Source organism: Periplaneta americana, chromosome 2 (assembly GCF_040183065.1).
Source record: "Periplaneta americana isolate PAMFEO1 chromosome 2, P.americana_PAMFEO1_priV1, whole genome shotgun sequence".
Classification (NCBI taxonomy): domain Eukaryota; kingdom Metazoa; phylum Arthropoda; class Insecta; order Blattodea; family Blattidae; genus Periplaneta; species Periplaneta americana.
Window position 1 is genome coordinate 144,108,716 of NC_091118.1, and position 25,819 is coordinate 144,134,534.

General features: G+C 35.8%; 1 protein-coding gene across 1 annotated transcript; it reads right to left on the minus strand.

The window, feature by feature from the left end:
• Positions 1 to 404: 404 nt before the first annotated feature.
• LOC138694638 (uncharacterized) lies at positions 405 to 25,217 on the minus strand. The gene is made up of 6 exons (XM_069818563.1): positions 24,984 to 25,217; positions 15,505 to 15,631; positions 10,997 to 12,089; positions 6,919 to 7,229; positions 4,850 to 5,038; positions 405 to 2,572 (listed from the first exon to the last, which is right to left on the minus strand). The coding sequence occupies exons 1-6, from the start codon at positions 25,050 to 25,052 to the stop codon at positions 2,427 to 2,429; spliced, it is 1,935 nt and encodes a 644-aa protein (XP_069674664.1). The 5' UTR covers positions 25,053 to 25,217; the 3' UTR covers positions 405 to 2,426.
• Between the last annotated feature and the right edge of the window lie 602 nt (positions 25,218 to 25,819).

Here is a 25,819-nt window from a genome sequence, read left to right on the forward strand (position 1 = left end):
TATTATTTCTGAAGAATATCAGTATCATTCAGATACACCAATGTAGCTTAAAATTTGATATATATGATATCCAGTGTTCAGAAGAACTTGAAACTACTACTTACATTGTATGCTTCCTCAATATTTTTATCAACCTACTGTTGTGTTTAGATAGTTTGGTAGGTGTTATGCGCTAATATTTGAGTAGGGATAATCTAGAGTAAGTCAGTTTCTCAGCATATGCAGTGATGCAGGAAGGGTAGGAAGAGAACTACATGCTGACTTAAGTTATAGCTATGTTGAAAAACATTTGTCACGTACCTGCACTCCATGGATGATGACAGTTTTTCCACTCATTGCTATCTAAACACTCATACTTAACACAACGCATTCTTCTTTTTTTTACTCTCCCACTCACAATAAAGTAAACTACAATGTTTTTATTGGTTCCGTTCCGTTACGGTACTAATGTTTTTTTTTTTATATTATATACTTCCACAAGGAAAAGAAGTGAACTGACAAGAGCTGTGAAACAACTAATCCTTACACCCCTTTATTAGTATCAACTTGACTTGCCTGGTTTACTGCGCAGAATGTTATGACCGGCCAAGCTATCTAAAGCGATTATTACACTAGCAAATTTCTGTGTCACAGAATATGATAAAATTTTTGATCGAATATATATGATCAAATGTAAGATTTTGACTATATTACACTACGTCAAAGCTTTTATCATATCTTTCATCACAGTTCTAATAATGGATCCACAACAGTTCTATGCTTGTTGTAACTGTAAAATATGCAGTAATGGTTATTGCATTAATACTAAAGAAGAAATCAAAGAAAAAATATATTTCGTCGGCTTAAAGTGTAAACCTGCTAACCCACAAAAAGGAAATTTTACAGGGGAACAAAAAACTGAGTAAAAATTAACTCAAACTTTAGGACCAAATCCAAAGTACAGGTGGTGAAGTTTCAGAGTTAATTTATACTCAGTTTTTTTGTTTCCCCTGTAAAATTTCCTTTTTGTTAGTTAGCAGGTTTACACTCTAAGCCGACGATTTGGGTTAGAGATTGGGGTAGGGAGAAAAGATACAAAAGGAATCCATCAAACTCTACTGAGAGAACTTCAGTATCAAGATATGAAATCCTATATGTATTAAGTATTTAATAACGGATGATGAAACATTTCATGGGACTCGTAATGTGATATTAAAAGTTTTGTGGTTTTCACAGACCATGTGTACAGTAGACTCTCCTAAGTTCGACAAAACAGAATTGAAACTTCAGTCCAATACGGATAGGGGTATGGCAGGTGAAATGAATACAAATTCTTGTTGGTTATCCATCAACGAATACAGTACTGTACTTGTATTTCTTGCCCGCCCCGAGACTTGTGTATGCGCTTCTAGTATCACAGTGGGTTTCGACAGTTCCGTCTCACAAACAGCACAATTCTCAAATAGAAAAAGAAGAATTCATTAATTTAAAATCAGTGATTAAATATGGATGTTTTAATCAATAAAATATTCTGTTTTCCTTTAACAAAAGTATCACTACAAGACACAGAACAAATTCCCATTCAAATGGCAAACCCATTTCTTAGTGCCCGTAAATGGCCGTGTCTAATTCTCCTACGTAAGCAGTCGAACTATAGGATGTAGAACTTGATTTCTGTCGAACTTAAGAGCTTCCACTGTACTTAATGTCCGCAATTTTCTTTCTTCACAGATTTTATCAAAGGTATGATGATGACCGTAACTTTTATCACAGAACTATGTCACAGTTAAATGTGATCAAAGATGTTATATTATATTGTAAAAGATTTTATCATATATATATATTTTTCACGCTTTTGTAACACAGAAATTTGATAGTGTAATATGGGCCTACGCATTATGTGAATCAAGCTCTCTGACGTGAAACATATAACAATTACAGAAATATATTGTCAGTCACTTTCAAGATGCTTTGAAGCCTCTTCCACCCACAACATAGATAAAATCTTCAATGAACATCGCACATGTTTCTTCCATTAAGACGTTCTGGATTCAATTCAATATAAATACTTTTAAAATTATTTTTGCTACAAAGTTATTAAAAATGTATTTTTCTATTAATAGATATTGGATACCATGCAAAAAAACTTCCAATACTGTAAATAACACAAAACAAAAAGTTTTTTTCTGCAAACATTTGTATATTAAGTACTCATTTGTGTTCACTGGTTCGCGTCAAAACACAAAAAAATAAAATAAAATAAGTGGGCCTTCCAGAAAAATAATTGGAAACCGGTGGCCTACGGAATAAATGTGATAGCGTACGAATGGATTATTTGTATCACCGCGTTCGACACAATACCACAGCATACAAATCCGAACGAATGCGCAGCCAAACGTTACCACAGTCTGCCACTTGGTGTTGAGGTAACAAGTATGTTTAACAAATCATGCAGCTTCTTTTGCTTTGGATGACGCTCGACATCTGAGAATGGCAAGCTCCAACACCCACGGCAAGATACAGGTTGTGAAATGAATAGCGTTGATTGTGTTGATACAGATAGGATAGCTATTCGTAACATCACGCACCTTGCCTGAAATAAACAATTCAAAAACAGGTGTCAACGGATGACATAAGTTATACTTTCTCATTACATTACTAGGTAATAGCCTAATCTATAAACTGTTGTTTCCTAGGTATTGTGTTTTTCTTCTTTAAAGTGGATTTTTTTATTGTACGTATTCTTCTGAATCTTTTATAGTTACCTGGTTTTAATTAATAAAGATTTTTCTCTCTGTCAAGTAAAGGTTTGTCAGTTTATAGTATTTAAACGTCACTCTTTGCTATAAATTCACCAAACTGTCACTATCGAAGTTCTCTACCCGAATTAACCCCTGCTGACTGCTCTCAAGGATTTTTGAGAAGATTCTAGGCATCAAACTGAAGGGCAGAATTAGGAACGAAAACTTTGGAGGATGATAGACGATCTTCAAATCGCTTTTCTTTTGTTAATGCTCTGAATTCAAAGCTATGGTAATTCATACTTATATTATCTGAATGAATGAAGAGTGCAACAAATTTATGAAAATAAATATAAAGTGTCCCATTTAAGAATACAACTTTGTGTTTAAAAATTTCTGTAAAACGCTATATAATTATAAACTACTACAAAAGATATGCTTTGGTCAACCCTATGATGTAAACACAACCAATTTTAGATACACTAAAATACGCTAGTTATGAGTGTGTCCCAAAGGTTTTGGAACCATGAGCAGTATTTATGTATAGACGAACATTCCCTGCGATGTAACAATTCCAGAAAAAAAATGTCCCGCTTAATTTCATAAGTTCCAGATACAAAGCATTGTGTATGTGCAGTAAAGAGCGCCTATATGTATTATACTTGTGGACAGTCTTCCGAAACTTGTTGCCTACATCTAGATGGCTCCCTTCAAGACTCGGGCCAGTTTTTTTTCTAGAACTGTACATACAATAGACAAATAACATAGAAAGAGCTCCAATTCAATGTACATTTTCGAGACGCTATTGAAGCGATGTTAAACCGAAGCCAATGCACTGCAATTGTGGCAAAAACTTGAACTACATTTCATGTTGCACATCCCGATCGGTATTACAGGTATCCATTATACAAACAGTATTGTACTAATATTATTCCAATTACTCCTAAAAGGAGCGTAATTGTTTATCAATTTAAATTGAATGTTTAAATATATATGATTTTTGGTTAGACATATGAATATAATGGTTGAATATTAAACTGAAAACCACTGACAACATATTCCCTCCCCTACTCTATCTGTGCACATCAATGTGCTGTCTTCAATATTCAAGCGTTAACATATTTGCCAATATCTAATCGCTGACAAACTGAACAAGTATAGCTAATATAGCTACAGAGGTGTGAAAATTATTAGAATAATCTTACTTTTAAAGGTTTTTTAATAGTTCCTTCACAAATATTCATTGAATTGATGAATATTGGTATATAATATTACTATAAATGTAGGATATATTTACTACTAACAATGCCGGAAAGCATTGTTGTACATTGGTATTTTTCTTATTTTACAATTGTTATGGGAATTCAGAAATTATTATATTATGTTGGCGGAATTGGAAACATAAAAAATTAATTAAGAAATGCTTTAAACAAATTGTTCTTTGCGTTTACATTGTTGTGAAGGTTCAAATGAACGTATACATCTGTTTTGTGCATATAATTTTTTATGTTTCCAATTCCGCCAACATAATATAATAATTTCTGAATTCCCATAACAATTGTAAAATAAGAAAAATACCAATGTACAACAATGCTTTCCGGCATTGTTAGTAGTAAATATATCCTACATCAGTATAGTAATATATACCAATATTCATCAATTCAATTAATATTTGTGAAGGAACTATTGAAAAACCTTTAAAATTAAGATTATTCTAATAATTTTCACACCTCTGTACTTTGTCTCCGACTGAAATCATAAATCAACTACACAAAGAGACAAGTTTATAGTTCAATAAAGATGTAATAATAATAAGATTATGAACCTGACAAATCCTGTAATTAATGGGTATTCGTAATAGGCCTATTTACAGTATTAAAAATTGTGAAATGCAAAACTTATAATCAATTTCTTCCAATAATCCCCATGGTACACAGCTGCCACTCTCTGAACCGATGCGGTAAACTAAGGAAATTTTATGAGGACACATCTTCCATCATAAGTGTTAAACCCCACTTGCACATACCAACAAATGACATAACATAAAAATCTTAGCTTTGATTATGGTCGTCAGGAGAAGATTTCTAAAGTGCGATTCAATGTTAAGAAACTAACAAAAAGTTACTCACCTATAATTGGTCCACCCACAAGGATGGTAATACCTCCCATTACTGAACTTAATCCAAAAGCTGCAGGAAATCTCTTCAAGTCATATTCTGCCATGACTAGAAGGAGAAGAACGCGAACGAAACTCCTGTTGAAGCCAATGAAAGTCATTATAACTGCTAGAACAGTGAAGTCTTGGAAGGAAACCAAAACTGGAAGAAAGAGAAAACAGACTGTAACGCCATCGTTGCTAAATTTGTTTCCATTCTGAGGTCAAACTACATTTCAAGGAATTATTTCAGTTTACAAGATGCATGGAATCATATTAAATTCGTATGTTGCGAAAAAGTTCATAAAACGTAGTTCGCACAAAGAGTAAGAACCGACTAATTGTGAATAAATTAATTTTTTTTTTCAAAATTGAAACTTGCAAAATCAAAACAAAGATAGCAGCTGAAAGATGTAAGTTTATTTGCTATCTTGAGATTGGCTACTTGTGACAAACTTAGAATTCTGTGGCACCTTGAAAGTTACGGTACAGTAAATATGAAGTTTGTGATGACTGCAAGCCACTGATGTCTGAGAGGGCCCTCAATCGCATCCACAACCATGCGACGTCATGTGTATTGCTGGTTGCATTGTCTGGTATCATCGTGAGTACAATTCTGCCTATGTCTGATATACATGTACGTTATATAATTTATGATATCTCCTTCTCCGGACACCATTTTCTGCCACTGGCCCAAAAATGTCTTAGGATCCCTCTTTAATTTATGCCAAGTTGCCTCTCATCAGATTTCGATAACGTCCAAGTCTCAGTGCATATATTAATACTGGTCTTATTAATACTTTATACATCATGAATTTAGTTTTCCTGAACAGCAATTTGGACTTCAGATGTTTTCTGAGGCTATGATAACACTTTTTAGCAGACATTATCCACTTTTGAATTTCAGAGCTAACATCGTTCTTGGTATTAACTTCTGATTCAAGGTAGGTAAAGCTACGTACAACTTCAGGATTTTTTATAAATGTGGACTCATTAGAATATTATTTCTTGGTTACATGCATGTACGCAGTTTTCCCCTCACTAATCTGTAAATTAATCTTTCTTGCTGTTCTTTTTTTTTTCAAAACTTGTGAAAGCTTCTTTCATTGCTCTTGATGTTCTGCAATATGTCAATATCATATGCATATACCAAAATCTGGATTGATTTATATAGGATGGTTTCCTTGTGTTGATGCTGGCATCTCTAATAACTTTCTCCAGTGCTATGTTAAACAAAAGGTAGGATGATGAATCTCCTTGTCTAACTCCATTCTTGGTAATTACAGTACTTGACTTGAGTGTTTTTCATGGTAGCTTCCACTAAGGCAATCAGTTTCTTGGGGATCTCCAATTCTTCCATTCCAATATAAAGATTACTTCTGTCAATACTATCATAAGCTGATCTAAAATCAATAAAAAGATGGTGTGTATTAATTCTCAATTTTTTTTTTTTTTTTTTTACATTTTTCAAGTATTTGGCGTATCGTGGAAGATCTGATCAACATTAGATCTTCTTTGACGAAACCCGCATTGATTGTCACCAACAGCACTTTCCACGTACGGTATAAGCCTATTAAAGGTGATGTTGGAAAATATTTTATATGTATAGTAGCCTAGTAATGGTAATCTAATATTTTATTTAATGACACTTTCAACTATAGCGGTTATTCAGCGTCGAAATACCCAATGAATTTTTCCCGAAACCTTCTCTGAAGGACATGTTTTTATACAAGCTGTAAATGTAGGATGTGGTCCTTCCAACTTCAGTTCTCTGCTGGTCGAAGCTATGCTGAAGATTGTGATTATACCGTCTTTTAAAATCTATCATCCTCGGCCGAGCTTGCCCATCCCCATATCTCGGCATTGTTTGAGCGTTCCATAATATGGTCTCAGTCTTACCACAATTCATCTTAAGTCGTAAGTTTTATGAGAAAGATAATCATCATAATCGGTTATTCCAAAAGCGTATCCTCTAAGTGTAAGTACGGTTACATCATTTAAATTGTGTAGGACAATGAAATCATATTAATGCGATATACTTACATATCCTACCAATGACGGAGCCGATTGATCCTGCAAGCAGGAGTGACCGGCTGGTGATCTGAGGACAAAGCGCCCCAATGACGGTGATACACAGACGACCAGCAATGTCGCCAGCGTTGAGGATGAAGATGGAGAGAGCGGCGTCAGCATTGGAGTACCCGAGTGAGAGAAATATCAACGGAAATAGGGTAGCACTTATCATATCAGCGAAGAAAGCTACGGATATTCCAATAGCGATGTTAACAAACACAGGTTCCAAGAGAAGAGAAAGGTCCAGAGCGTTCACTACAGCGGAGAGGAACCTGGAACATCTGAAGTACGGAATAAAACACTTTCTTGCAACTATACTAATACAATAATTTTAATTCCTTACTTAATCTACATTATGAAATGCAGATGAAGAAGTACAACGATGATGAAATAAGAATTGGAAGTAAGTCTTATTTAAGACATTGAAGATGATCGATGGATGGATGGACGATGGATGGATGGATGGATGGATGGATGGATGGATGGATGGATGAAAGGCAAATCCGCAGTGTTGCCAACAGTATACTTTCCAACTAAAAACGAAGTCAGTAACAACAAAAATCATGCGTTAAAGAACTAGAATTTTTTTCTCAATTACCATCAAAATATCATTTTATATATACAGTAGATATATATATAATATATATAATTACATGCTTATATATATATATTAAAATAATTAAAGATATATTCTTAGTTCATCTAAAAATCAACGGTTAGTTAGTCACCATCTAGATACATCCACCATCAGCTTGAGCAGACAGAACTGTAGAAGTTGAAGCTGCAGTACAAGTTAGAGTTGATTATACGAGTAATTTATATGCCGGGCAGTTATTTCCATCTTTTAATTGTTACTGCACTGATTTTTTCTGCGTGAACCAGCACAAATTTACAAAATTGCAATCACTCTGTCTTTATTCATACCGTTTCTAAATTTTGTTCTGACATGGTTAACAAACTAAAAATCCTTTCGACTTGCGAATTGGACCAAGGAAAAATCAATCTCAACATTACAAAGTCTACTTCTTTAAGTAGATGTCTGTCACTGACATCAGGATATTTAAATACTTCACATAAAAAACTGAGAGAATTGTTATTTGAAGATCAACACAAAAAAAACTAGAATATTTCAAGTTGATTGCATTGAAAAAAAAAAAAAACAGATTTTCCACTAGCAACTAAATGGCTATTTTTTCAACTAAACTGCCATTAAAAAATATATAGTCTGAAAACAATCACGTTGACAACACTGCAAATCCACAAGCACATAACCATTTAGCCAATAAATTGCTGCGGCACACTCATTTAAGTACAGGGGTTTTTTTTTCCAGCCCATAAAGCTACACCAAGGGCCTCCCCCTTTAACTTCGTTTCCTAAGGAATCCTATCTAAGACTCTTTTATTGTCCTAAAAATCGATAGCCTCCAGGGCCAGGTTACGAACTTCAAAACTTCGAATCTACAGTCCGGTCCCTCTTATTTCCGGCAGCCAATCACGTTGCAAGTCGGCTACATTTAAAAGCGTGCGTCTTGTCATTCGCGTTATGCACTTCCTAGGGCTCGATAAATACTTAATATAATCGCCCGACATTTTCGTTCTTTCGTTGGCGTTCGCAGAAAGCACACGAGGACGTTATTTGCCGCTTAATTATTTTCTCAATTATAGTGCATTTGATTTATTATCATAGGAGCTACGACATGATAATGTTTAACTGTGCGGCAAATAGATTCCTCGTCTGGTAGTTCGGCAACGAGAGAACAAAAATGGCGAACGATACTATCTACCTAGACTTTATAGATCCTTCACTTCCAAAGGAATAAGCAAAGAGCAAAGAGGAGGAGTCACACAGGAAATAACAGCGACGCGACTGTAGTGACATGCATGGTAACCACTTGATGACCGAAGAAGATAATTTTTACTGTAATTATCATGTTGTGAAAGTATTGGGTTTCTACACCCTGCAAATTTTTGTGGAAATATTCCAGCGTTTCTGAGTTATGTCATAGGACGAGCCTTCAACTTGAAGAGACGCTCATTTTTCATAGTTAATTAACTTGCTTTTCATAGTCAGTTATTAAATCACTCTTCTATTATTATTATTATTATTATTATTATTATTATTATTATTATTATGCAATGTGCTTGTGGATCATATGCGGAGACTAAGAGAAAGGCAGAAAATAGGAAAGATTGGAGAATGCTGGATTTGCAATGAAAGACCTTCCCATGGGCAGAACACTTATTTAATTTAAGGATTTTGGCCCCTGCAAAAAGTAAGCAGATATACTAAAAGCGAGTTACTTATCAGTACTGACGGGCTGGGTCACACAGGTCAGGCCACACAATCATAACACCTAACACTTCCTTCTTATATTGTCGCGGTACACACAGCCTTAAAACACAATATTCTTCCACACGTCCCATTACTAACCACTACGTCTGTTGACTAAACAATGTCATGATATGTATACAGTGCGTCTTCGCCATCACGCCCGCGACGTTCGACCGACCGGCCGTGTACCTAGTGGGGGGGCCGCACTTCTGCCACTGGCCGGTCGGTCGTCGCGACGTGATGGCGAAGATGCACTGTAGTAGTAGTAGTAGTAGTAGTAGTAGTAGTAGTAGTAGTAGTAGTAGTAGTAGTAGTAGTAGTAGTAGTAGTACAGTGTGATACAGTATTTGTCTCTCCGCACCAAAGCGATCAATAGATTCGATGATATTGGCGCTATTCGCCAATGTTCGCCAGAAAAATCGCTAAAAAGAAAAATTAGCTATGTAGACTGGCATGCCTGCATCATCTGCAAGAAACAACACGTTTATTACACTGTCACTATATCCCAGTGTATGCTCTGAAAATTAATCCAGTTAATCTGAGAGGGAATTATTGTTATTCTTTTCAGGAAGTAAAAGATAAAAATGAATTAAAAATAATTACAAGAATTTCATTAAGAAATTAGGGGAGTGAACGAGAATATTTTAAACAATATTCCACTTGTGTAGAACAAGAGAATCGACATTTCAGTATCTATTATAAGGTAAATGTGTTGTAGTTTAATAACGCTGTTTAAATATTAATTCTGGCGGCAGCAACCGCAGTTTTCGCCGAGGAACCGCTCGCCATTACATCGGTATATCAAACGGCTAACAACTTGCTAAATATATTCGTTGTATGTATAATAAGAAAGTAGGTTATGTGTTGATCTTTATTTTACTGATTTTCTAATATAAGCATGTAATGACATCTCATGTCTTCTAAGGACTTCACAAGTTTTAACTTCTGCAAATTTTATGACTATCTTATGGCAAAGCGACACAACCATAAAGAGGAACATATTTTGTTCACATTCGTTAATTTTTCAGCTGTAACACAATATTCCACTTGTGTGAAACAAGAGGATCGACATTTCAGCATCTATTACAAGGTAAATGTGTTGTATTTAATAGCGCTGTTAAGATACTAACTTGTCCACACCTGTGGAGTAACGGTCAGCGCGTCTGGCCGTGAAACTAGGTGGCTCGGGTTCGAATCCTGGTCGGGGCAAGTTACCTGGTTGAGATTTTTTCCGGGGTTTTCCCTCAACCCAATACGAGCAAATGCTGGGTAACTTTCGGTGCTGGACCCCGGACTCATTATCACCTTCATTTCATTCAGACGCTAAATAATCTAGATGTTGATACAGCGTCGTAAAATAACCCAATAAAAAAAAAGATACTAACTCTGGCTGCAGCAACCGCAGTCGTTGCCGAGAACCCGCGTGCCGTTACATTGGTAAACCAAACCGCTATCAACTTTATATATATATATATATATATATATATATATATATATATATATATATATATTCGTTTTACAATAAGAAAGCAGGTAATGTGTTCATCTTTATTATAATGATTTTCTAATATAAGCATATAATGACACCTCATATCTTCCAAGGAATTCGCAGGTTTTAACTTCTACAAATTTTACGACTATCTTATGTCAAAGCGACACAATGATAAAAGAGGAACATATTTTGTTCACATTCGTTAATTTTTCAGATGTACTTACTTTATAGGTGATCCAGGCTCATCGTCACGTATTGGATCAAGCATCTTTTCACTCTTAGTTCTTCCTCTCTCATAGCTGCTGGTCCAGCTTCCAAGACTTGTGACTGTAGCTCGAGAATCGCTTATGGAAACCGGATTTCCAGTCCTAAAAGATCCTAAATCCGTTGATGCACAATCAGGGGTATAACATACTTTCAGACCATCTTCTCTTAACAAATGTTCTTCTGCAGATTCATCCTCTTGAGAATATTGATAACTGTAAGCTATATGATCAGTTTCGCTGTCAGTCACAATGATATGGGATGGTTTATTAACATCACTATCAAACATTTTTGTCCCCTCAAAGTTCTCTACTGGAATTCTCAGATTAACTCCCCTTTTGTAACTTAAGGAACTTTGATGATTTGTTTCTAAGATATTAAAAACTACAAATTCATTTCCAATCCCTAGCTTATCAATCATAATTGCGTCTGTTTCTCTTACAACGTTGTCACTCACTGTATCTCCCTTGTCACTGAATTCTTCTTGGTCACAGGAAGAATTCTGATCGTTTAATCCACGCTTCTCTTGTTTATAAAATGAGTTATTAGTATCTGATTTTACATGCACTTGTTTCATATCAGAATCAAGTGATTGCTTTTCGTATAAATAATCTTCAACTGCGTTTAATTTCTGCTTATCTTCTATGTTCCCTTTTCGGTACGTGCAATGCTTCTCTACAGGGTGTTGAACAACAGCACTATATAACGTATGAAGACTAAATGCTGTAATAACAGCCTGAGTCCCTCTGAAACCATACTCTTCAAAGAGTATTTCAAAAAGTAATGGAACGACCATACTACCTATTCCAATTACCAGCTGAGTTATACCCATGGCAAATGTTCGTCGTATTATGAAATAACGGTTGAAGCTGGTCATAATTGCAGGATTTAGCAAACCCAGTCCAGTGCCTTGTAAGACGCCGTACGAAATAATCAACACTGTCGTGGAATTAGCAAATACTGTTATAAAATTTCCTAAGAAGACGAAGATAGCACCAACTACTGCAACTTGTCTGCATGTGTAGTTTGTGAGAGAAAAGTTCGTTACCACACCTGAAAGGAAATACAATTAATTACATCCTTTTATAAATGGTGTAAGATTGCAAGTTTTGTGATTTTAGTTACCTGTATTATAATATAGAGATAGCAAAAGTCAATAATACTATCAAAATTTAATGATACCAAGTTCAAAAATTCCTGGAGCGTGGACAAATGACAACTGCCCATCGCTATGCAGACACTCTCGAGCATTTTAGACAAAACATAAAAAATACATCCAAATATTTTGACAAGAGTGATTTTATTCCATGATAATGCTCGAGCTCAAACTGTCAGATCAGCAAGGGACGAACTACAAAGGTTTCGCTAAAAAGACACTACCATATCTCCTTACAGTCCAGATTTATCTTTATGCGATTTCCATTTTTTTTTTTTTTAATTTTGATCAAAAGCCTGAAGGGAAACACATTTCCATCGTACGAAGCGGTACGAAGTGCAGCTAAACACTGGTTCACTTCAATGTCACAGCCGGGTTACATTTATACAATCTAATATACAGGGTATTTAAAAAATACGGGGCATAATTTCAGGTATGTATTTCCCACATTATGGCCTTCACAACATTGAAATTCACCGGAACGTTTTTCTTTCCACAGGTCGTTGCCGTCAAAGGAGACATTAAGAGGGCACTCTGACAGTTCATTCCGAGGCGAAGGTTACATTCAGTGTTGTGTAGGCGTTAGACTGTGCGACATGTATTCAAATCAAGAGCTGGCAGAGATACACTTCATGTACGGTAAGGCGGACGGCAATGCTGCGCTGGCTCGTCGTCTTTACCAGGAGAGGTACCCACAGCGACAATGTCCAGATCGGAAGACATTTGTACGTCTCCATTACCGTCTGTGCAAGTATGGAAAATTTAACTCTCCTGGTTTGGGAAGGGGACGACCAAGATCTACAACTCCAGAAGTACAGGAGGAGATTCTGGAGGCTGTGAACATGACTCTTTCTATCAGCACACGAAGGGTAGCGTTGCAAGTCAATGTTCCTCATACGACTGTCTGGAGACTGTTGAAAGAGTATCAATTGTATCCTTATCATTTACAACGTGTACAGGCCCTGTCACCAGCAGATTACCCTGCACAAGTTAGGTTCTGTCAGTGGTTCTTGCAGCAGTGTGGTGTAAATCCGAACTTTCCTGCCTTAGACTGTTCCATCTCATCACCAGGTGCGGTTCTCCCTCAACATGTGGGCCGGTATCATTGGTGATCGATTAGTTGGACCCCATGTACTTGTAAACAGACTTACGGGGCAGGCGTACACAAACTTCCTGGAAAACACCATACCTCATGTTTTAGAAGACACTCCACTGATCAATCGTCAACACATTCACTTCTTGCATGATGGCGCTCCTGCACACTTCAGTCGTACGGCTCGCCGGTACTTGGATCGAAGGTTTCCTGATCGATGGATAGGTAGAGGTGGCCCAATTGCTTGGCCTCCACGCTCATCTGATCTGAACCCTCTCGATTTCTACTTGTGGGGCCATTTAAAATCATTGGTTTATTCGTCTCCGGTGCCTGATTTGGAATCCCTTCGGAATCGAATTGTGGCATGTTCTGAGGACATACGCAATACTCCTGGAGTTTGGGATCGTGTTCGCAGGTCAATGAGACATCGATGTGAGGTCTGTATTCAAGCAGGAGGTGCACATTTTGTACATCTTCTGTAATGACAACGACCTGCGGAAAGAAAAACATTCCGGTGAATTTCAATGTTGTGAAGGCCATAACTCGGAAATGAAGCATTTCCGGACACATGTTGTAATGAACTATTTTGATTGTCTACATGTGGGAAATACATACCTGAAATTATGCCCCGTATTTTTGAAACACCCTGTATAATTTTACTTTGTACATGACATAATAATTGCATAGCATAATAAAATTATAATAATTACAACTTTCTAAAATTTGATACAACTTGATAGTATGATTAAGGCTTGTATTAACCAAAGGTAGAAATTATTCGATCTCTACCTTGGTCTTTCTAAATTTCTCCTACCGTGTGTAGATTATAACGTGTCATGTGTACAACGTTGTTCAATGTCCTGTGGGATACACTATTGATTTCGTACAAGCTTAGGCCTACTTCGCTTCACCAGGCTTCTGGATATTTAACTCGTATACTATTTACTTGTTATTTTTTATTTATTCACTTGTTTATTTTCTTACGTGTTTATTCGCATATCTATTTACTACCATGTTTGTTTATTTATTTACTTCTTTATTTTTCGATTTACTTCTTTATTTTTCGATTTACTTATTTATTTATTTACTTATTTATTTATTTATTTATTTATTTTCTTATTTATTTATTTATTCATTTAATTTCTGTTTCATTATTTACTTACTAGTTTATTTACTTATTTGCTAACTTGCTCGTTTGCGTATTAATTGACTTGCTCGTTTGCACATGTATTACCTTGCTCGTTTGCGTATTTATTGACTTGCTCGTATGCATATTTATTGACTTGCTCGTTTGCATATTTATTGACTTGCTCGTTTGCATATTTATTGACTTGCTCTTTTGCGTATTAATCGATATGCTCGTTTACACATTTATTGCCTTGCTCGTTTGCGTATTTACTGCCTTGCTCGTTCGCTTATTTATCGACTTGCTCGTTTGCTCATTTACTGAACTCGTTTGCTGATTCATCGACTTGCTCATTTGTTTATTCATTGACTTGCTCATTTGCTTATTCATCGACTTTCTAATTTGATTATTCATCGACTTGCTCATTTCCTTATTCATTGACTTCCACATTTGCTATTCATCGACTTGTTCATTTGTTTATTCATTTTCTTAATTATAGACTTGAACATTTGCTTATTAATGGACATGCTCATTTGCTTATTCATTAACTTCCTTATTTGTATATTTATAGATTTCCTCATTTACTTATTTATTGACTTCTTTATTTGTTTATTAATTAACTTATTTACTCACTAACTTACTCGCTCACTTACTTAATCCCTTACTCGCTCATTTATTGTTCGTTTCTTTGTTTCTTTAGTTGTCTTTATTTAAGTACTTATTTAATTGTTTATTTTTCAATAATTTATTCATTTAATGCCGTAATATAATATGATAAATGGTATTATTTTCAAGCGTTTTCCTTTCTATCTGCAACTTTTCGGGTTGTAATCTGTTGTTATCCCAGGCACTCTGTTGTATCATATTACTTGCTACATTCGAGTTCGTGCATAAATCGTTCAACTCTTAATTTTTCTGAATTGTCTTTCTACTTCTAATATTTTGCCATAGTTGTTCCAACTCTTATAAATCTCAGAACTCATCCGATCCTGTTTGGTAAAAACATCTCGCCGATCTATCAAAGCCCAGAAAGATCATACTGAATATTAACCTCTGAAGATGTACGGAAAATATCGGACTGTGTGGTGCTTACCAAGTAATAGACTGAAGCTGGTGAAAACACTGCCTATCAAAGTTAGTGTTTGAGTTCCTTCTCCAAGAGACTCCAGTAAATCATTCAGTAACAATCCAACACATCCAAATGGACCATAGACCACAATCTGTAGACATGCAAGAAACAGGTAAATAATACATTATAATAACACAGTCTAGTATATACAGTCACGAAGCTCAATACGTAGGAAATATACATCCATAGATAGTTGCTAACCACTAGGATCGCTACTATCGCCTCATAACAGACAATGCGAAGTAGTACCGGCACAGTCTATTGTTCCTAGAACCCTCACAACTCAAGCTTCGTGACTGTATGTACTAGACTGTGATAATAAAATGCTGGTATAAATAATTATGCTCATCGGTGCGCGGCACATCTGCTGTTAAATATCACTTTTCTTCGAAGAAAACGTGGAAGATTCTCCCGTAGCTCAGTCATTCAGTTCCTGGTTTTTCAATAGAAGAGAAGTGCTCAATTCTTAATAAATCTGGGAAAGATAAAGTGACAATACGAAATAGTAGCAAGGAAGAGAAATATAGGCAAAAGAAACTCCGGCACGTCTCTGATGTGTCAACATCAAGATGTCGACGTGCATGTGCTTATTATGCATTTACAAAAAATTAAAGCAGTAATTCTGTAAATATGCTACAATTAATAAAGAATATGCAGGAAAAATTGTCCTATATTACTCCCATGGGAAACATAGGGCTAAACCACACTACATGAAATAAAACAGTATCTAGCCGATCGAAATTGACTAGCCCTTGATAAACAGGTTAGAGCCTGTCACATGAACACACTATGCAGACGAAACTTTGCTTGTTCGAAGCAGGTAGAGACAGCTGGGAGTTGTTTCACATCTACTAGTTTGCAGCAGTCAAAATTCAGAAACTTCTTTCCAGCTGACTGTGCGATTTTTTTTTTTTGCAGTGTATATTGAAGATGAGTGAAATACTCCGTAGCAAGGAATCAAAAGTTGAAGCAAATGTCTTTTGTGCGAGATCGTGCGTATTTGCTTGGTTTCCGCACAAAACCAATCCGCGGTAAGTCTAAAATTCCACATTCAGTATTTCCAACCTAACACACATAACAATTTCCCTCTTCTTACCGCTTAAGTGACATATTGATTTTACTGCTTTAGGCTTTTAACATAGGCCTATTATTTTTAGAGACGTTCAATATAGTAATAATTATAAATTGGAAACTTACCACTGCAATTTCACCTAAATTGCACTGTTAATTATTGTTTTTAAATATTTGCAAAAATTAAGTAAATTCTAAATCATTACATAACTTTACCGTTTGTTTTAAGTTCGCATTTATAGACTGGGGGGAAAAAAAAGACAGACATATATCACGGCCTGCTGGAGTATAGTAAACAGAGAAAACATTTTAAAGCAACAATGTTGAAGATAGATATTTTTGTTTTGCAAATTTGCCGTCATTAAATAGAAACCAAGATGGAGATTTCATTGCAAATAATTAGAAATTCCTCTTTCAGGTATGTAATAAAACGATCTTCACACAAAATAATGTACGATACACGAGCGGTATGTTTTCTTTCAGTTCTCGAAAATTAAAAAAGCTCAACTACGTTTCGCTTTTTCAAACTTTTCCTCGAACATGAAAACTTCAACATACCGCTCTTGTAACGCATATTACTATTCTATATCAATTTATCATTTTATCATCAATTATCGATTCGTTATTTACATTCTTACTACCAGTTACAATTGAGCACTATTTTAAGTATAGTATGATTCAAAACCTGACAAAAATAATTACAAAAACTGAGAAATATCCTCTTTAATATACAGTGAGCGTACAAAGTCTTCATACACCAAAATATATTAACTAAATAGACTTATATGCGGAATTTAAGTAAAACAATTACTCTTTCCTATACACCTAATAAGCCGGGTGCACACAGAATCAGACGCGGCGCGACATTTTGTCTAATGGTACTTGTCTCCCATTGATTTCTTATAATGTGATGCACACAGAATCAGACGTGGCGCGACGGTCGCGAACAGACACGAGGAGACACGGAGACACAACATGACTGCTTGAAGTTCGTCGCGAGGACAGTCTGATGCAGTGTACTGCGCATGCGTTAGTAGTGGCTATGATTGCACGTTTTCACTATCTACAAATACTATTCTATTATTTGTTTCAGTATAGGAAAGATACGTTATGTACAATTTAATAGTTTTTGGATTTTCTTCAAACATATACACGTCATCCGCATAGACAAGCTGCTGATGTAACCCGCTCAATTCCAAACCCTTCCTGCTTTCCTGAACTTTCCTAATGACATATTCTAGAGCAAAGTTAAAAAGTAAAGGTGATAGTGCATCTCCTTGCTTTAGCCCACAGTGAATTGGAAAAGCATCCGAGAGAAACTGACCTATACGGGCTCTGCTGTTCGTTTCACCGAGACACATTTTAATTAATCGAACTAATTTCTTGGGAATAACAAATTCAATAAAAATATCATATAAAACTTCTCTCTTAATCGAGTCATATGCCTTTTTGAAATCTATTGAGGTAATGCCTGTTTCCTTCTTTCTACTATTGTACCATGCAACAATAATCAAACCACGGTTTCTTTTTCTTAATTTCATAATAACCTATGTTCTGCTCAGCTGCAATTTTTATATTATCTCGGCTATTTTCCCACATGCTATTAACATCTAACTCTTCCTCAACTTCGTCGGAACTTGATAAAGCGGCAAATCTATTTGAATTTTCGATAATGTTTGTTAGTTTCCTCGTCCTTTAATTTCGGAATATTGAATATTCTAATATTAACTTGTTGCTCTACTCTCGTGGCTACTGATAGTCTCTCTCTTAGTTCTCCAATTACCAAATAATGGACAGAATTACAGTCTGACATCATCTTATAACCAGTGTTTCTCAATTCTGTAGTCGCCTCTAAGCAATAGTTTGGTATCCCAACTTCATTCCCTAGTAATGAACGCCTGTAGTTTTTAAATATTAGCATTTTTGTTTGCAAAGAGAAATGTAGCCTATATTAAGAAAAATTAATTTTCAGAAGGTCCAAAATCAAAATGACTGGCTACTCAGCTAAAGAAAAGTAGTGAACATACCGGAAACGTAAAGAAAATAAAGAAGGTAAAAGGGAAACCAGAGAAACCGAATAAAAAAAATATAAAAAAAATCGGCGCAGAAAGATCAAGCCAGACGCCTCAGCTAGCTGCCTATTGAAGTGGATACGATACAGCGCAACCGGCTCAAATTGATGAAAATACATTCCGATGTAAACCAGAGAAATGTTTTTCCATCAGTGATATAGTACTAGCCTATATCCTATGTTTAAAAAACCCTCGTTTACAGTAAACAACTCTATTTTTATTATAAGCCCTAACATCATCAGTGCTTGACACCGAGACTACGGAAGACACGTGCAGTGATATTACTCTCAAGGGGATGTCACTTCTTTCTGTCTTATTTGATCCTTTGCAACGCGCATAGAAGACAGACATTACAGTCACCCATAAGAAGTGGCAACATTGTATTATTTAGAAGACTTAACACCAAGAGAGAGTAGTATAGCAGAAAGAGGTGCAGGTGCAATTTGAACAGTATATCCACCACTATAAAAATATCAAGAGGTATTGCACATGCTGTAGCATCGGTTGTCAAGCCTTGAAGGTGAAATCGGATATTGTTATGGTTTCGTTAGGCTTATCTTAAGCACGTCCTCTGTTGTTAATATCTAGAATTGGTTATTATAGGGCAATGGCTTCTTAAACGTGGCACAAACTATACCCATGGTATCGGTGTCACTCACAATTTGTACACCATACATAGACTACATATCGGACACAGTGATCCCACCATACAAGCGTTATTCTACGTAAAAATTTGAGGTACCATGACTCAACGCACCTTTCACTCCTCCCTCCCAAAATAAATACGCGTACATGGTCCACCTGACAACACAAAACTCAATTTCAGAACACACACACACTCTTTGACTCCACTTTACACCACACGAACACACCCTCACAGGAAATAAAACAAGAGGCGCCAAGACCAGCAACGACCAGTTCTGAAGATGACCCATAAAAGGTCGAAACATGTAAAGAAGGTATGTTAGAATTTAACACAAGAAAGTCTTATCATACATATTCCGAAGTGATACAGTGTTAAAAGTTGTGTAATCAAGATGTATATTTTTAAATGTGTTTGCATGTTACATATTTAGTGAGTAGCCTACTGTGAATAACAGTACTAAGTAGAATCTCTGTCTAACCGGAAGACAACTTACACATTTAAAAAAGTGTGTTTGAAGGAAGAAAACGAGTTTAAAGTTTAGAAAGAAAAAATACACACTGCTAAATCCTCACCGTGGTACATTATCAGACAAGGTCACCAGTCCCTTGGGGCTTGCAAACATTTTCATCAAGTACGGAAGAACACTTGGTCTGATAAGAGGATTTACACTTGCGCATGCTCTAGTTAGGTTGATTTCATTATTTACCGACTACTTGTAATAGCGGTTCAAGGTTCAAGTCTTCATGAACTTGGATATTGCCAACACTGTAGTCAGCAGTCACCATTGTAAATAATGCGAGAAACTTTATTTTGAACCTAAGTTTGCTCATAATGGTGTCCCCTGCAGTGGCTGAAATCCATTATTATCTGTGCATTTCGAACTGGCGGCTCATGGTCAAGTAATGGACTGCATTTGCCATGTGTGCTTACGCCAATCCTAGACCTTTCTTCTCAACTAAAGTTAGCTGGGACAGCCGGAATTACCAGTGCTTCAATTCACAGTTTTCGGCAGGGCCGTAGCATGCATGGATGCGGGTAATATGTCGCATCCCCTTAACTTTTCTGAACAAAAAATATATTTATCGTTATTTACCGTTACTTTATTTTGTGTGTATCGTGTTATACCTGTTACACATAATAAGATTACTTTTAAATTTTAAATGTCCCTGCTGCAGCAATGGAAATACATTACACGAAGCGACAAAAGCGTGCGCCCGTGCCAGTTTATTAACGGCGAGTTCTTACTCCCAAGAAATGTGACTGTGTATGTCGCATCGGTAGGAGTACGAGTATATCAGAGCGAAGCAATAGAGAGCGAAGCAACCAGAGTGCTGCATTGGAGTTAAATCGCTCGCTTGAACTCGGTCGAGTGTCGCACCCTCGAGTGAGATACGATCGGTCGTGATACGCTCGTAATAAATAGAAGCACAGTACAAGGTCATCTCACCGACATGTCTTATCTTGTATGGAAGGCGACAGAGAAGATACACATACGTTTTGCTCACACGGTAAATACAGCTTTATTTTCTGCGTTTAATGGAACGTTTAATAGAAACGTTTAATGGAACGTACCAAAACAGGAACATGAAGTTATAAATAAAATAGTATGAAAAACTTCGATATACAGCTATTATTGCTAATTAATAATTATTCAATATTTGATTTACCACATATATAATATGACAGGTTCATACAGAGTGTTCCGCCTATATACTGCGACAATGTAGAAACATTTTACAAAATATTATTGATATAGCAGTAGATTAATAACAATATTAGTACAGAGATAACGTCACAGAAAATATAATAAAACGAATAATCATGCTGCACAACTGTTACAGACGCAAAGATTGATACACTAATTATTATAGATTATTATTATTATTATTATTATTATTATTATTATTATTATTATTATTATTATTATTATTATTATTATTATTACTAGAAAACTTAATACAGTTCTTGCATTATCGTGATTGTGTTCTCCGTTTATAATAATTACATTTACATCCAATTACACCTATCAGATATGGCAAAAACAAAATCACTCCTGTGTGGAAAAAAAAAAACATTTACCTACATCATTTATATTACATTTTAAAGCAAGTTTTGTAGTTGTACTATGGAGAGGTTAGTTAAATACTGCAAAGTTTTGAAATGATAAACATCTATGATGTTACTACACAGTTCATCACTGTAACAAGAACGAATGTCTAACGCTCGGCTTATACCGTTCGAGGATTTATCGCTCGTGACAATTTTACCCATCATGCATGTGCGCTACCTATCGGATTATGCTATGAACTACTTGGCGCTCGAGCGAAAACGTCCGATGCAGACCTCTGAAGCAACGTTCAACTGCTGAGTGGAAGAACGTCACTGTGCTGAGGATGCGATGTAGATTACGCATAACCGTCCTGCGCCTACGAATGGAAAAATGTGACAGTGTCCGTCACATCAGTGAGCAATATGAAAACAGGCGAATGCTGAGTGGAAGAACGTCACTTATACCGTTATCAAGGGATGTGATCTAGGTTTCGCATTTGGCGACGCGCGTGTGCTTATATTCAATTTTCCTGTGTGTTTTATAACTTTTCTGCATGTCATATTTTGTTATTACTAAAAATAATACTTTTAACAATTATTCGTGAGAGCTGTGCTTTATTTATAGTGGCTTTTAAGTTAACCTACAACATTCTGTATAACTGTAGGCCCTAAATATGTAATTTTGCAATAACTTTCAAGCGACAGAATAACGTATGTGATTTAAGAATCGCATCTGCAGGTAAGTTTGCCGAATCTGAAACTTCTGTGTTGTTAATGACGATAAAACTGGTTGTAGGCGTATAGGGATGAGTAAACTTTTTTGCGTCTTTGTTTATTATATTCTCGTGAAAAATCTATGTGGAACGATACAGATTATAGTGATTTAAATAATATTTACAGATCCAGGAAATGATACAAGGACTCTGCAAGTCACAACATGTGGAAAAATAACTGCATTTCTTTGACAAACCCCTAAGTATTGAATTTGTTTTAAGTGATCAGAATACGCTTTCTACTGAAAAGCATAGCGAACTCGTTCGACAGGACAGAACAGAACAATTATTGGCCATTCTATACGGGTTTTGGAAAATTAGGTCTTGCATTAGAGGGCATGACGAGAGTAAATCCTCAAAGAATAAAGGCAATTTTTTTAACGAGATTGCAAGGCACGACAGTTTACTGAAAACATACTTAGAATACTGCACTATGTTTCGTTTCATTTCATCTTCAATTCAGAAATTTCAGAGTGACTTGATTATATTCAGGGGCGAAGTCATGGATAATAAGATTAGGAAAGAGGATTGTAAAGCACCGTTCGTAGCTTTAATTCTGGATGAGAGCTCTGACATAGATGAAATCGCATTTATCTTCAATTCTGCGATATATAACAGAAGATGGCGACATTGAAGGAGTTTAAAAAGGAACAGACGTCAGCATGTATAGTCTGCTAATGTTCTCCTTGAACATGCTTTCAAAGTCATTAACGATTTTGATTGCAATGATAAAGTTATTGCTCAGACCTACGATGGAGCGGACGTGATGGCGGGAGAACATAATGATTTACATGCAAAATTTCGCAGCCACTGTAAGTCAGCGATTCTTGTTTACGCTACGCGTACAAATTTATTAAACCTCGTCTTAACTCAGTGTGCCAATTTTATGAAACAAGTAAAAGTGATCTTCACTAAAAAAATTATTAATTGCGAGGAGTACAAGCAAGGACTGAGAAATTACTTTCAGGAATTTTGGGAACGCATGGATGATTTTGCTGCTGAAAATTATCCTCAATCTGAAAGATCACGACTGGATGCAATCCCTGGAGAAGATAAGAAAATTGTGTATAGGCGATTGTTCAATGAAATCTTGCATATTATCACAATCGATATTATTCAAAAGTTTTCTGAAAATTCCAAATTGAAACTTTTGAGTTGCTTGATCATACACAATTTACCACCTTTGCACATTCGCCCCCTGAAGAAATACTGTTAAATCTAAAAGAAAACTATGAAGCTTATTTTTATTTACTGTATTATCAACAATATAGTCGGTCTCGTTCTATGCACTTTCGTCTTTCGTGTTTTATGTAAACACGGCCAGGCTTCGGCTCGGTAATTATCCTTACAACTTATGCTACAAGGAAGTTATAAAGAAAATTGGAAAATTCAACTTAAACATTGATCAATAAGCGTCTATTTCCAGGAACGCAACTCCCACATATAACGAAAGCAGACTACTGTATTTTAATCATTTAAAAAATCGCATCCCTATGTCAAAATGTCACGCGACGCCACTGGTTTTCAGTTAGATGATTGGTGCATGGTTTGTACTTTTGTATGTTTGTATGTGACCTTGAGTACCCAGTTTGAAATCCACAGATAATAGCCTAGAAATCCATCCTCGCAGCCTATACTGAACACACGTACCTCCCTTCATGGACCAGATCAGGCCTGTTCAAGAGAGCTGATCCTAACCGGTCCGGGTGCAGAAAACACGTACCCAATAGACGGAAGCTCGAGGTTGAGTGCAGTGGCGGACTCAGGCACAAATCGTGTTTTACTCAGTGGCGTGGCTTTTATTTATATTTTCAAATAAATGCTTCTCATATAACAATTGTCAGTTTAAGTGTATATACAAGAATTTTTCTAAACATTTATTTAATAGGACTACTAATATCATATCTGAAGAATATGTGTCCTTGCATGTACCAAAATAAACAAAATAATAAGATTAGTTTAATTCAGAGATTACAGTATACTTAAAACACATGAAGATCATTTCTCTTGACTACAAAAATTTCATGAGATTACACTACGTTTGAGTCTGCGCTATGAGACATGAAATATCTGGACATACAGACTTACAAAATAGATATTAAAAATTGCCGGCACGCCAACAATGTCAGCACGACATAGACAATATGAGTTGTCAGACTTGATATTAATAATAATAATAATTATTATTATTATAATTATATTAATGAAATAATACAACTATTATTATTATTATTGTCATCATTATTATCATTATCATTATACATACGGTAGTTACTGATGCAATAATAATAGTAATTAATTATGTAAATACTGAAGAAAGGAAAAACATGAGTTAATAATATAAAATAAAGTACCGTATGCAAACTGCAATAATTATAAACAAATCTAATAAAATAAATATGTCAGCATTTTTACATACGTAGTTAGTGGGATGCGTACTCCTGAGACAATTCCACGTACCCCTGGGGGTACCCGTACGATAGATTGAATACCACCAATACAACTCGAAAAAATAGACGCGATTTAACTAATGCCGAAGTGCAGTGTACAAATTGTATGTAAAATGTACTCAAACAGCTGAAAATGGAACCTATATACTTCAATACGGAGAGATTATAAAAGGAAACAATTGAAAAACACATTGAAATGTGTGTGCTTGAACTATCTAAACTAAATTTAACACACAATTTAATAGGACGTAAAAATGGAAGCGATTAAAATAGATGGCAGGACACCTTAGATTATGACGATAATGCATTATTGCCAATTATAATATCGTTGTGACATCAGTTGTCAAAAGTAAATGTCTTTCAACATTTTCATAAAACTTACGTATACTACTGCCAGGCCAGAAGCTACCATCCATCCCCAACCACCTTCTGGAGCTTCTACTTTTTGCATTTTTATTTCATGAAAAGTCCCTTCTAATAATATTTTCTTCCTTGTTGCTACAAATTATTCGTTTGCAGCTTACACTTTCACAAGCAGAATTTCAATTTTGAAACAAAAACAACTGTGTAAATGACGACAGTAAGCCTCTATATTCAATGCCAAGCTTCTACTAGATGTCTCGTGGCTTACTCTCCATTCTTTCCTCTATTTGCATTTATTGTTTCTTATCGCAATTCAAATAAGATTCAAGACAAAATGAAGTATATTAGAGACACAATCAAGGTTACATTACCTACATATCAAAATGTTAAGACAAAAACAGTTTCAACACGACATGAGAATAATTGTGTATGGTTTTAAGATGCGGAAAAGAGTTAATTTGCCAGATAATATTGCTGTCGGTCACGATGTATGTAACAAATAAGCTGCAATTTTAATTATTCTTGAAAGATATGAAAGATTTATACCCGATTTTGTTTCAATGTCTGCTGCTATTACGATCTCCTAGTTTTTCTTTTTCTTATATTTTCTTTGGAAATAAACCTAAGAGAGCATCTGATCGATATCCCCTTAGAATGGAATGGAATTTCGGAAGGTGGGCACTACGATCCAGCACTGCGACCTTTCAAGACCTATTGCGCTAACCCTCAAGCTAGTAGCATTCCCAAACTCATGCCGGCTGACTATACTTAGGTTCCCTGCGTTCTCAAGTTTCCAGCAGGCAACCCCACTCGTCCCTAGGCCAGCCTCCTCCGTGCGTCGCCAGCTGGCGTTCG

Bases quoted from the DNA above. Each gene is read 5' to 3' on its own strand.
- LOC138694638 (XM_069818563.1), bottom strand. From the start codon at position 25,052: ATGCAAAAAGTAGAAGCTCCAGAAGGTGGTTGGGGATGGATGGTAGCT. The intron at 15,632-24,983 runs GTAAGTTTTATG...GCATGTCTACAG, and splicing joins CTGGCCTGGCAGTAGTATAC to ATTGTGGTCTATGGTCCATT. The intron at 5,039-6,918 runs GTAAGTATATCG...TCTTTCTTCCAG, and splicing joins CTCCGTCATTGGTAGGATAT to TTTTGGTTTCCTTCCAAGAC.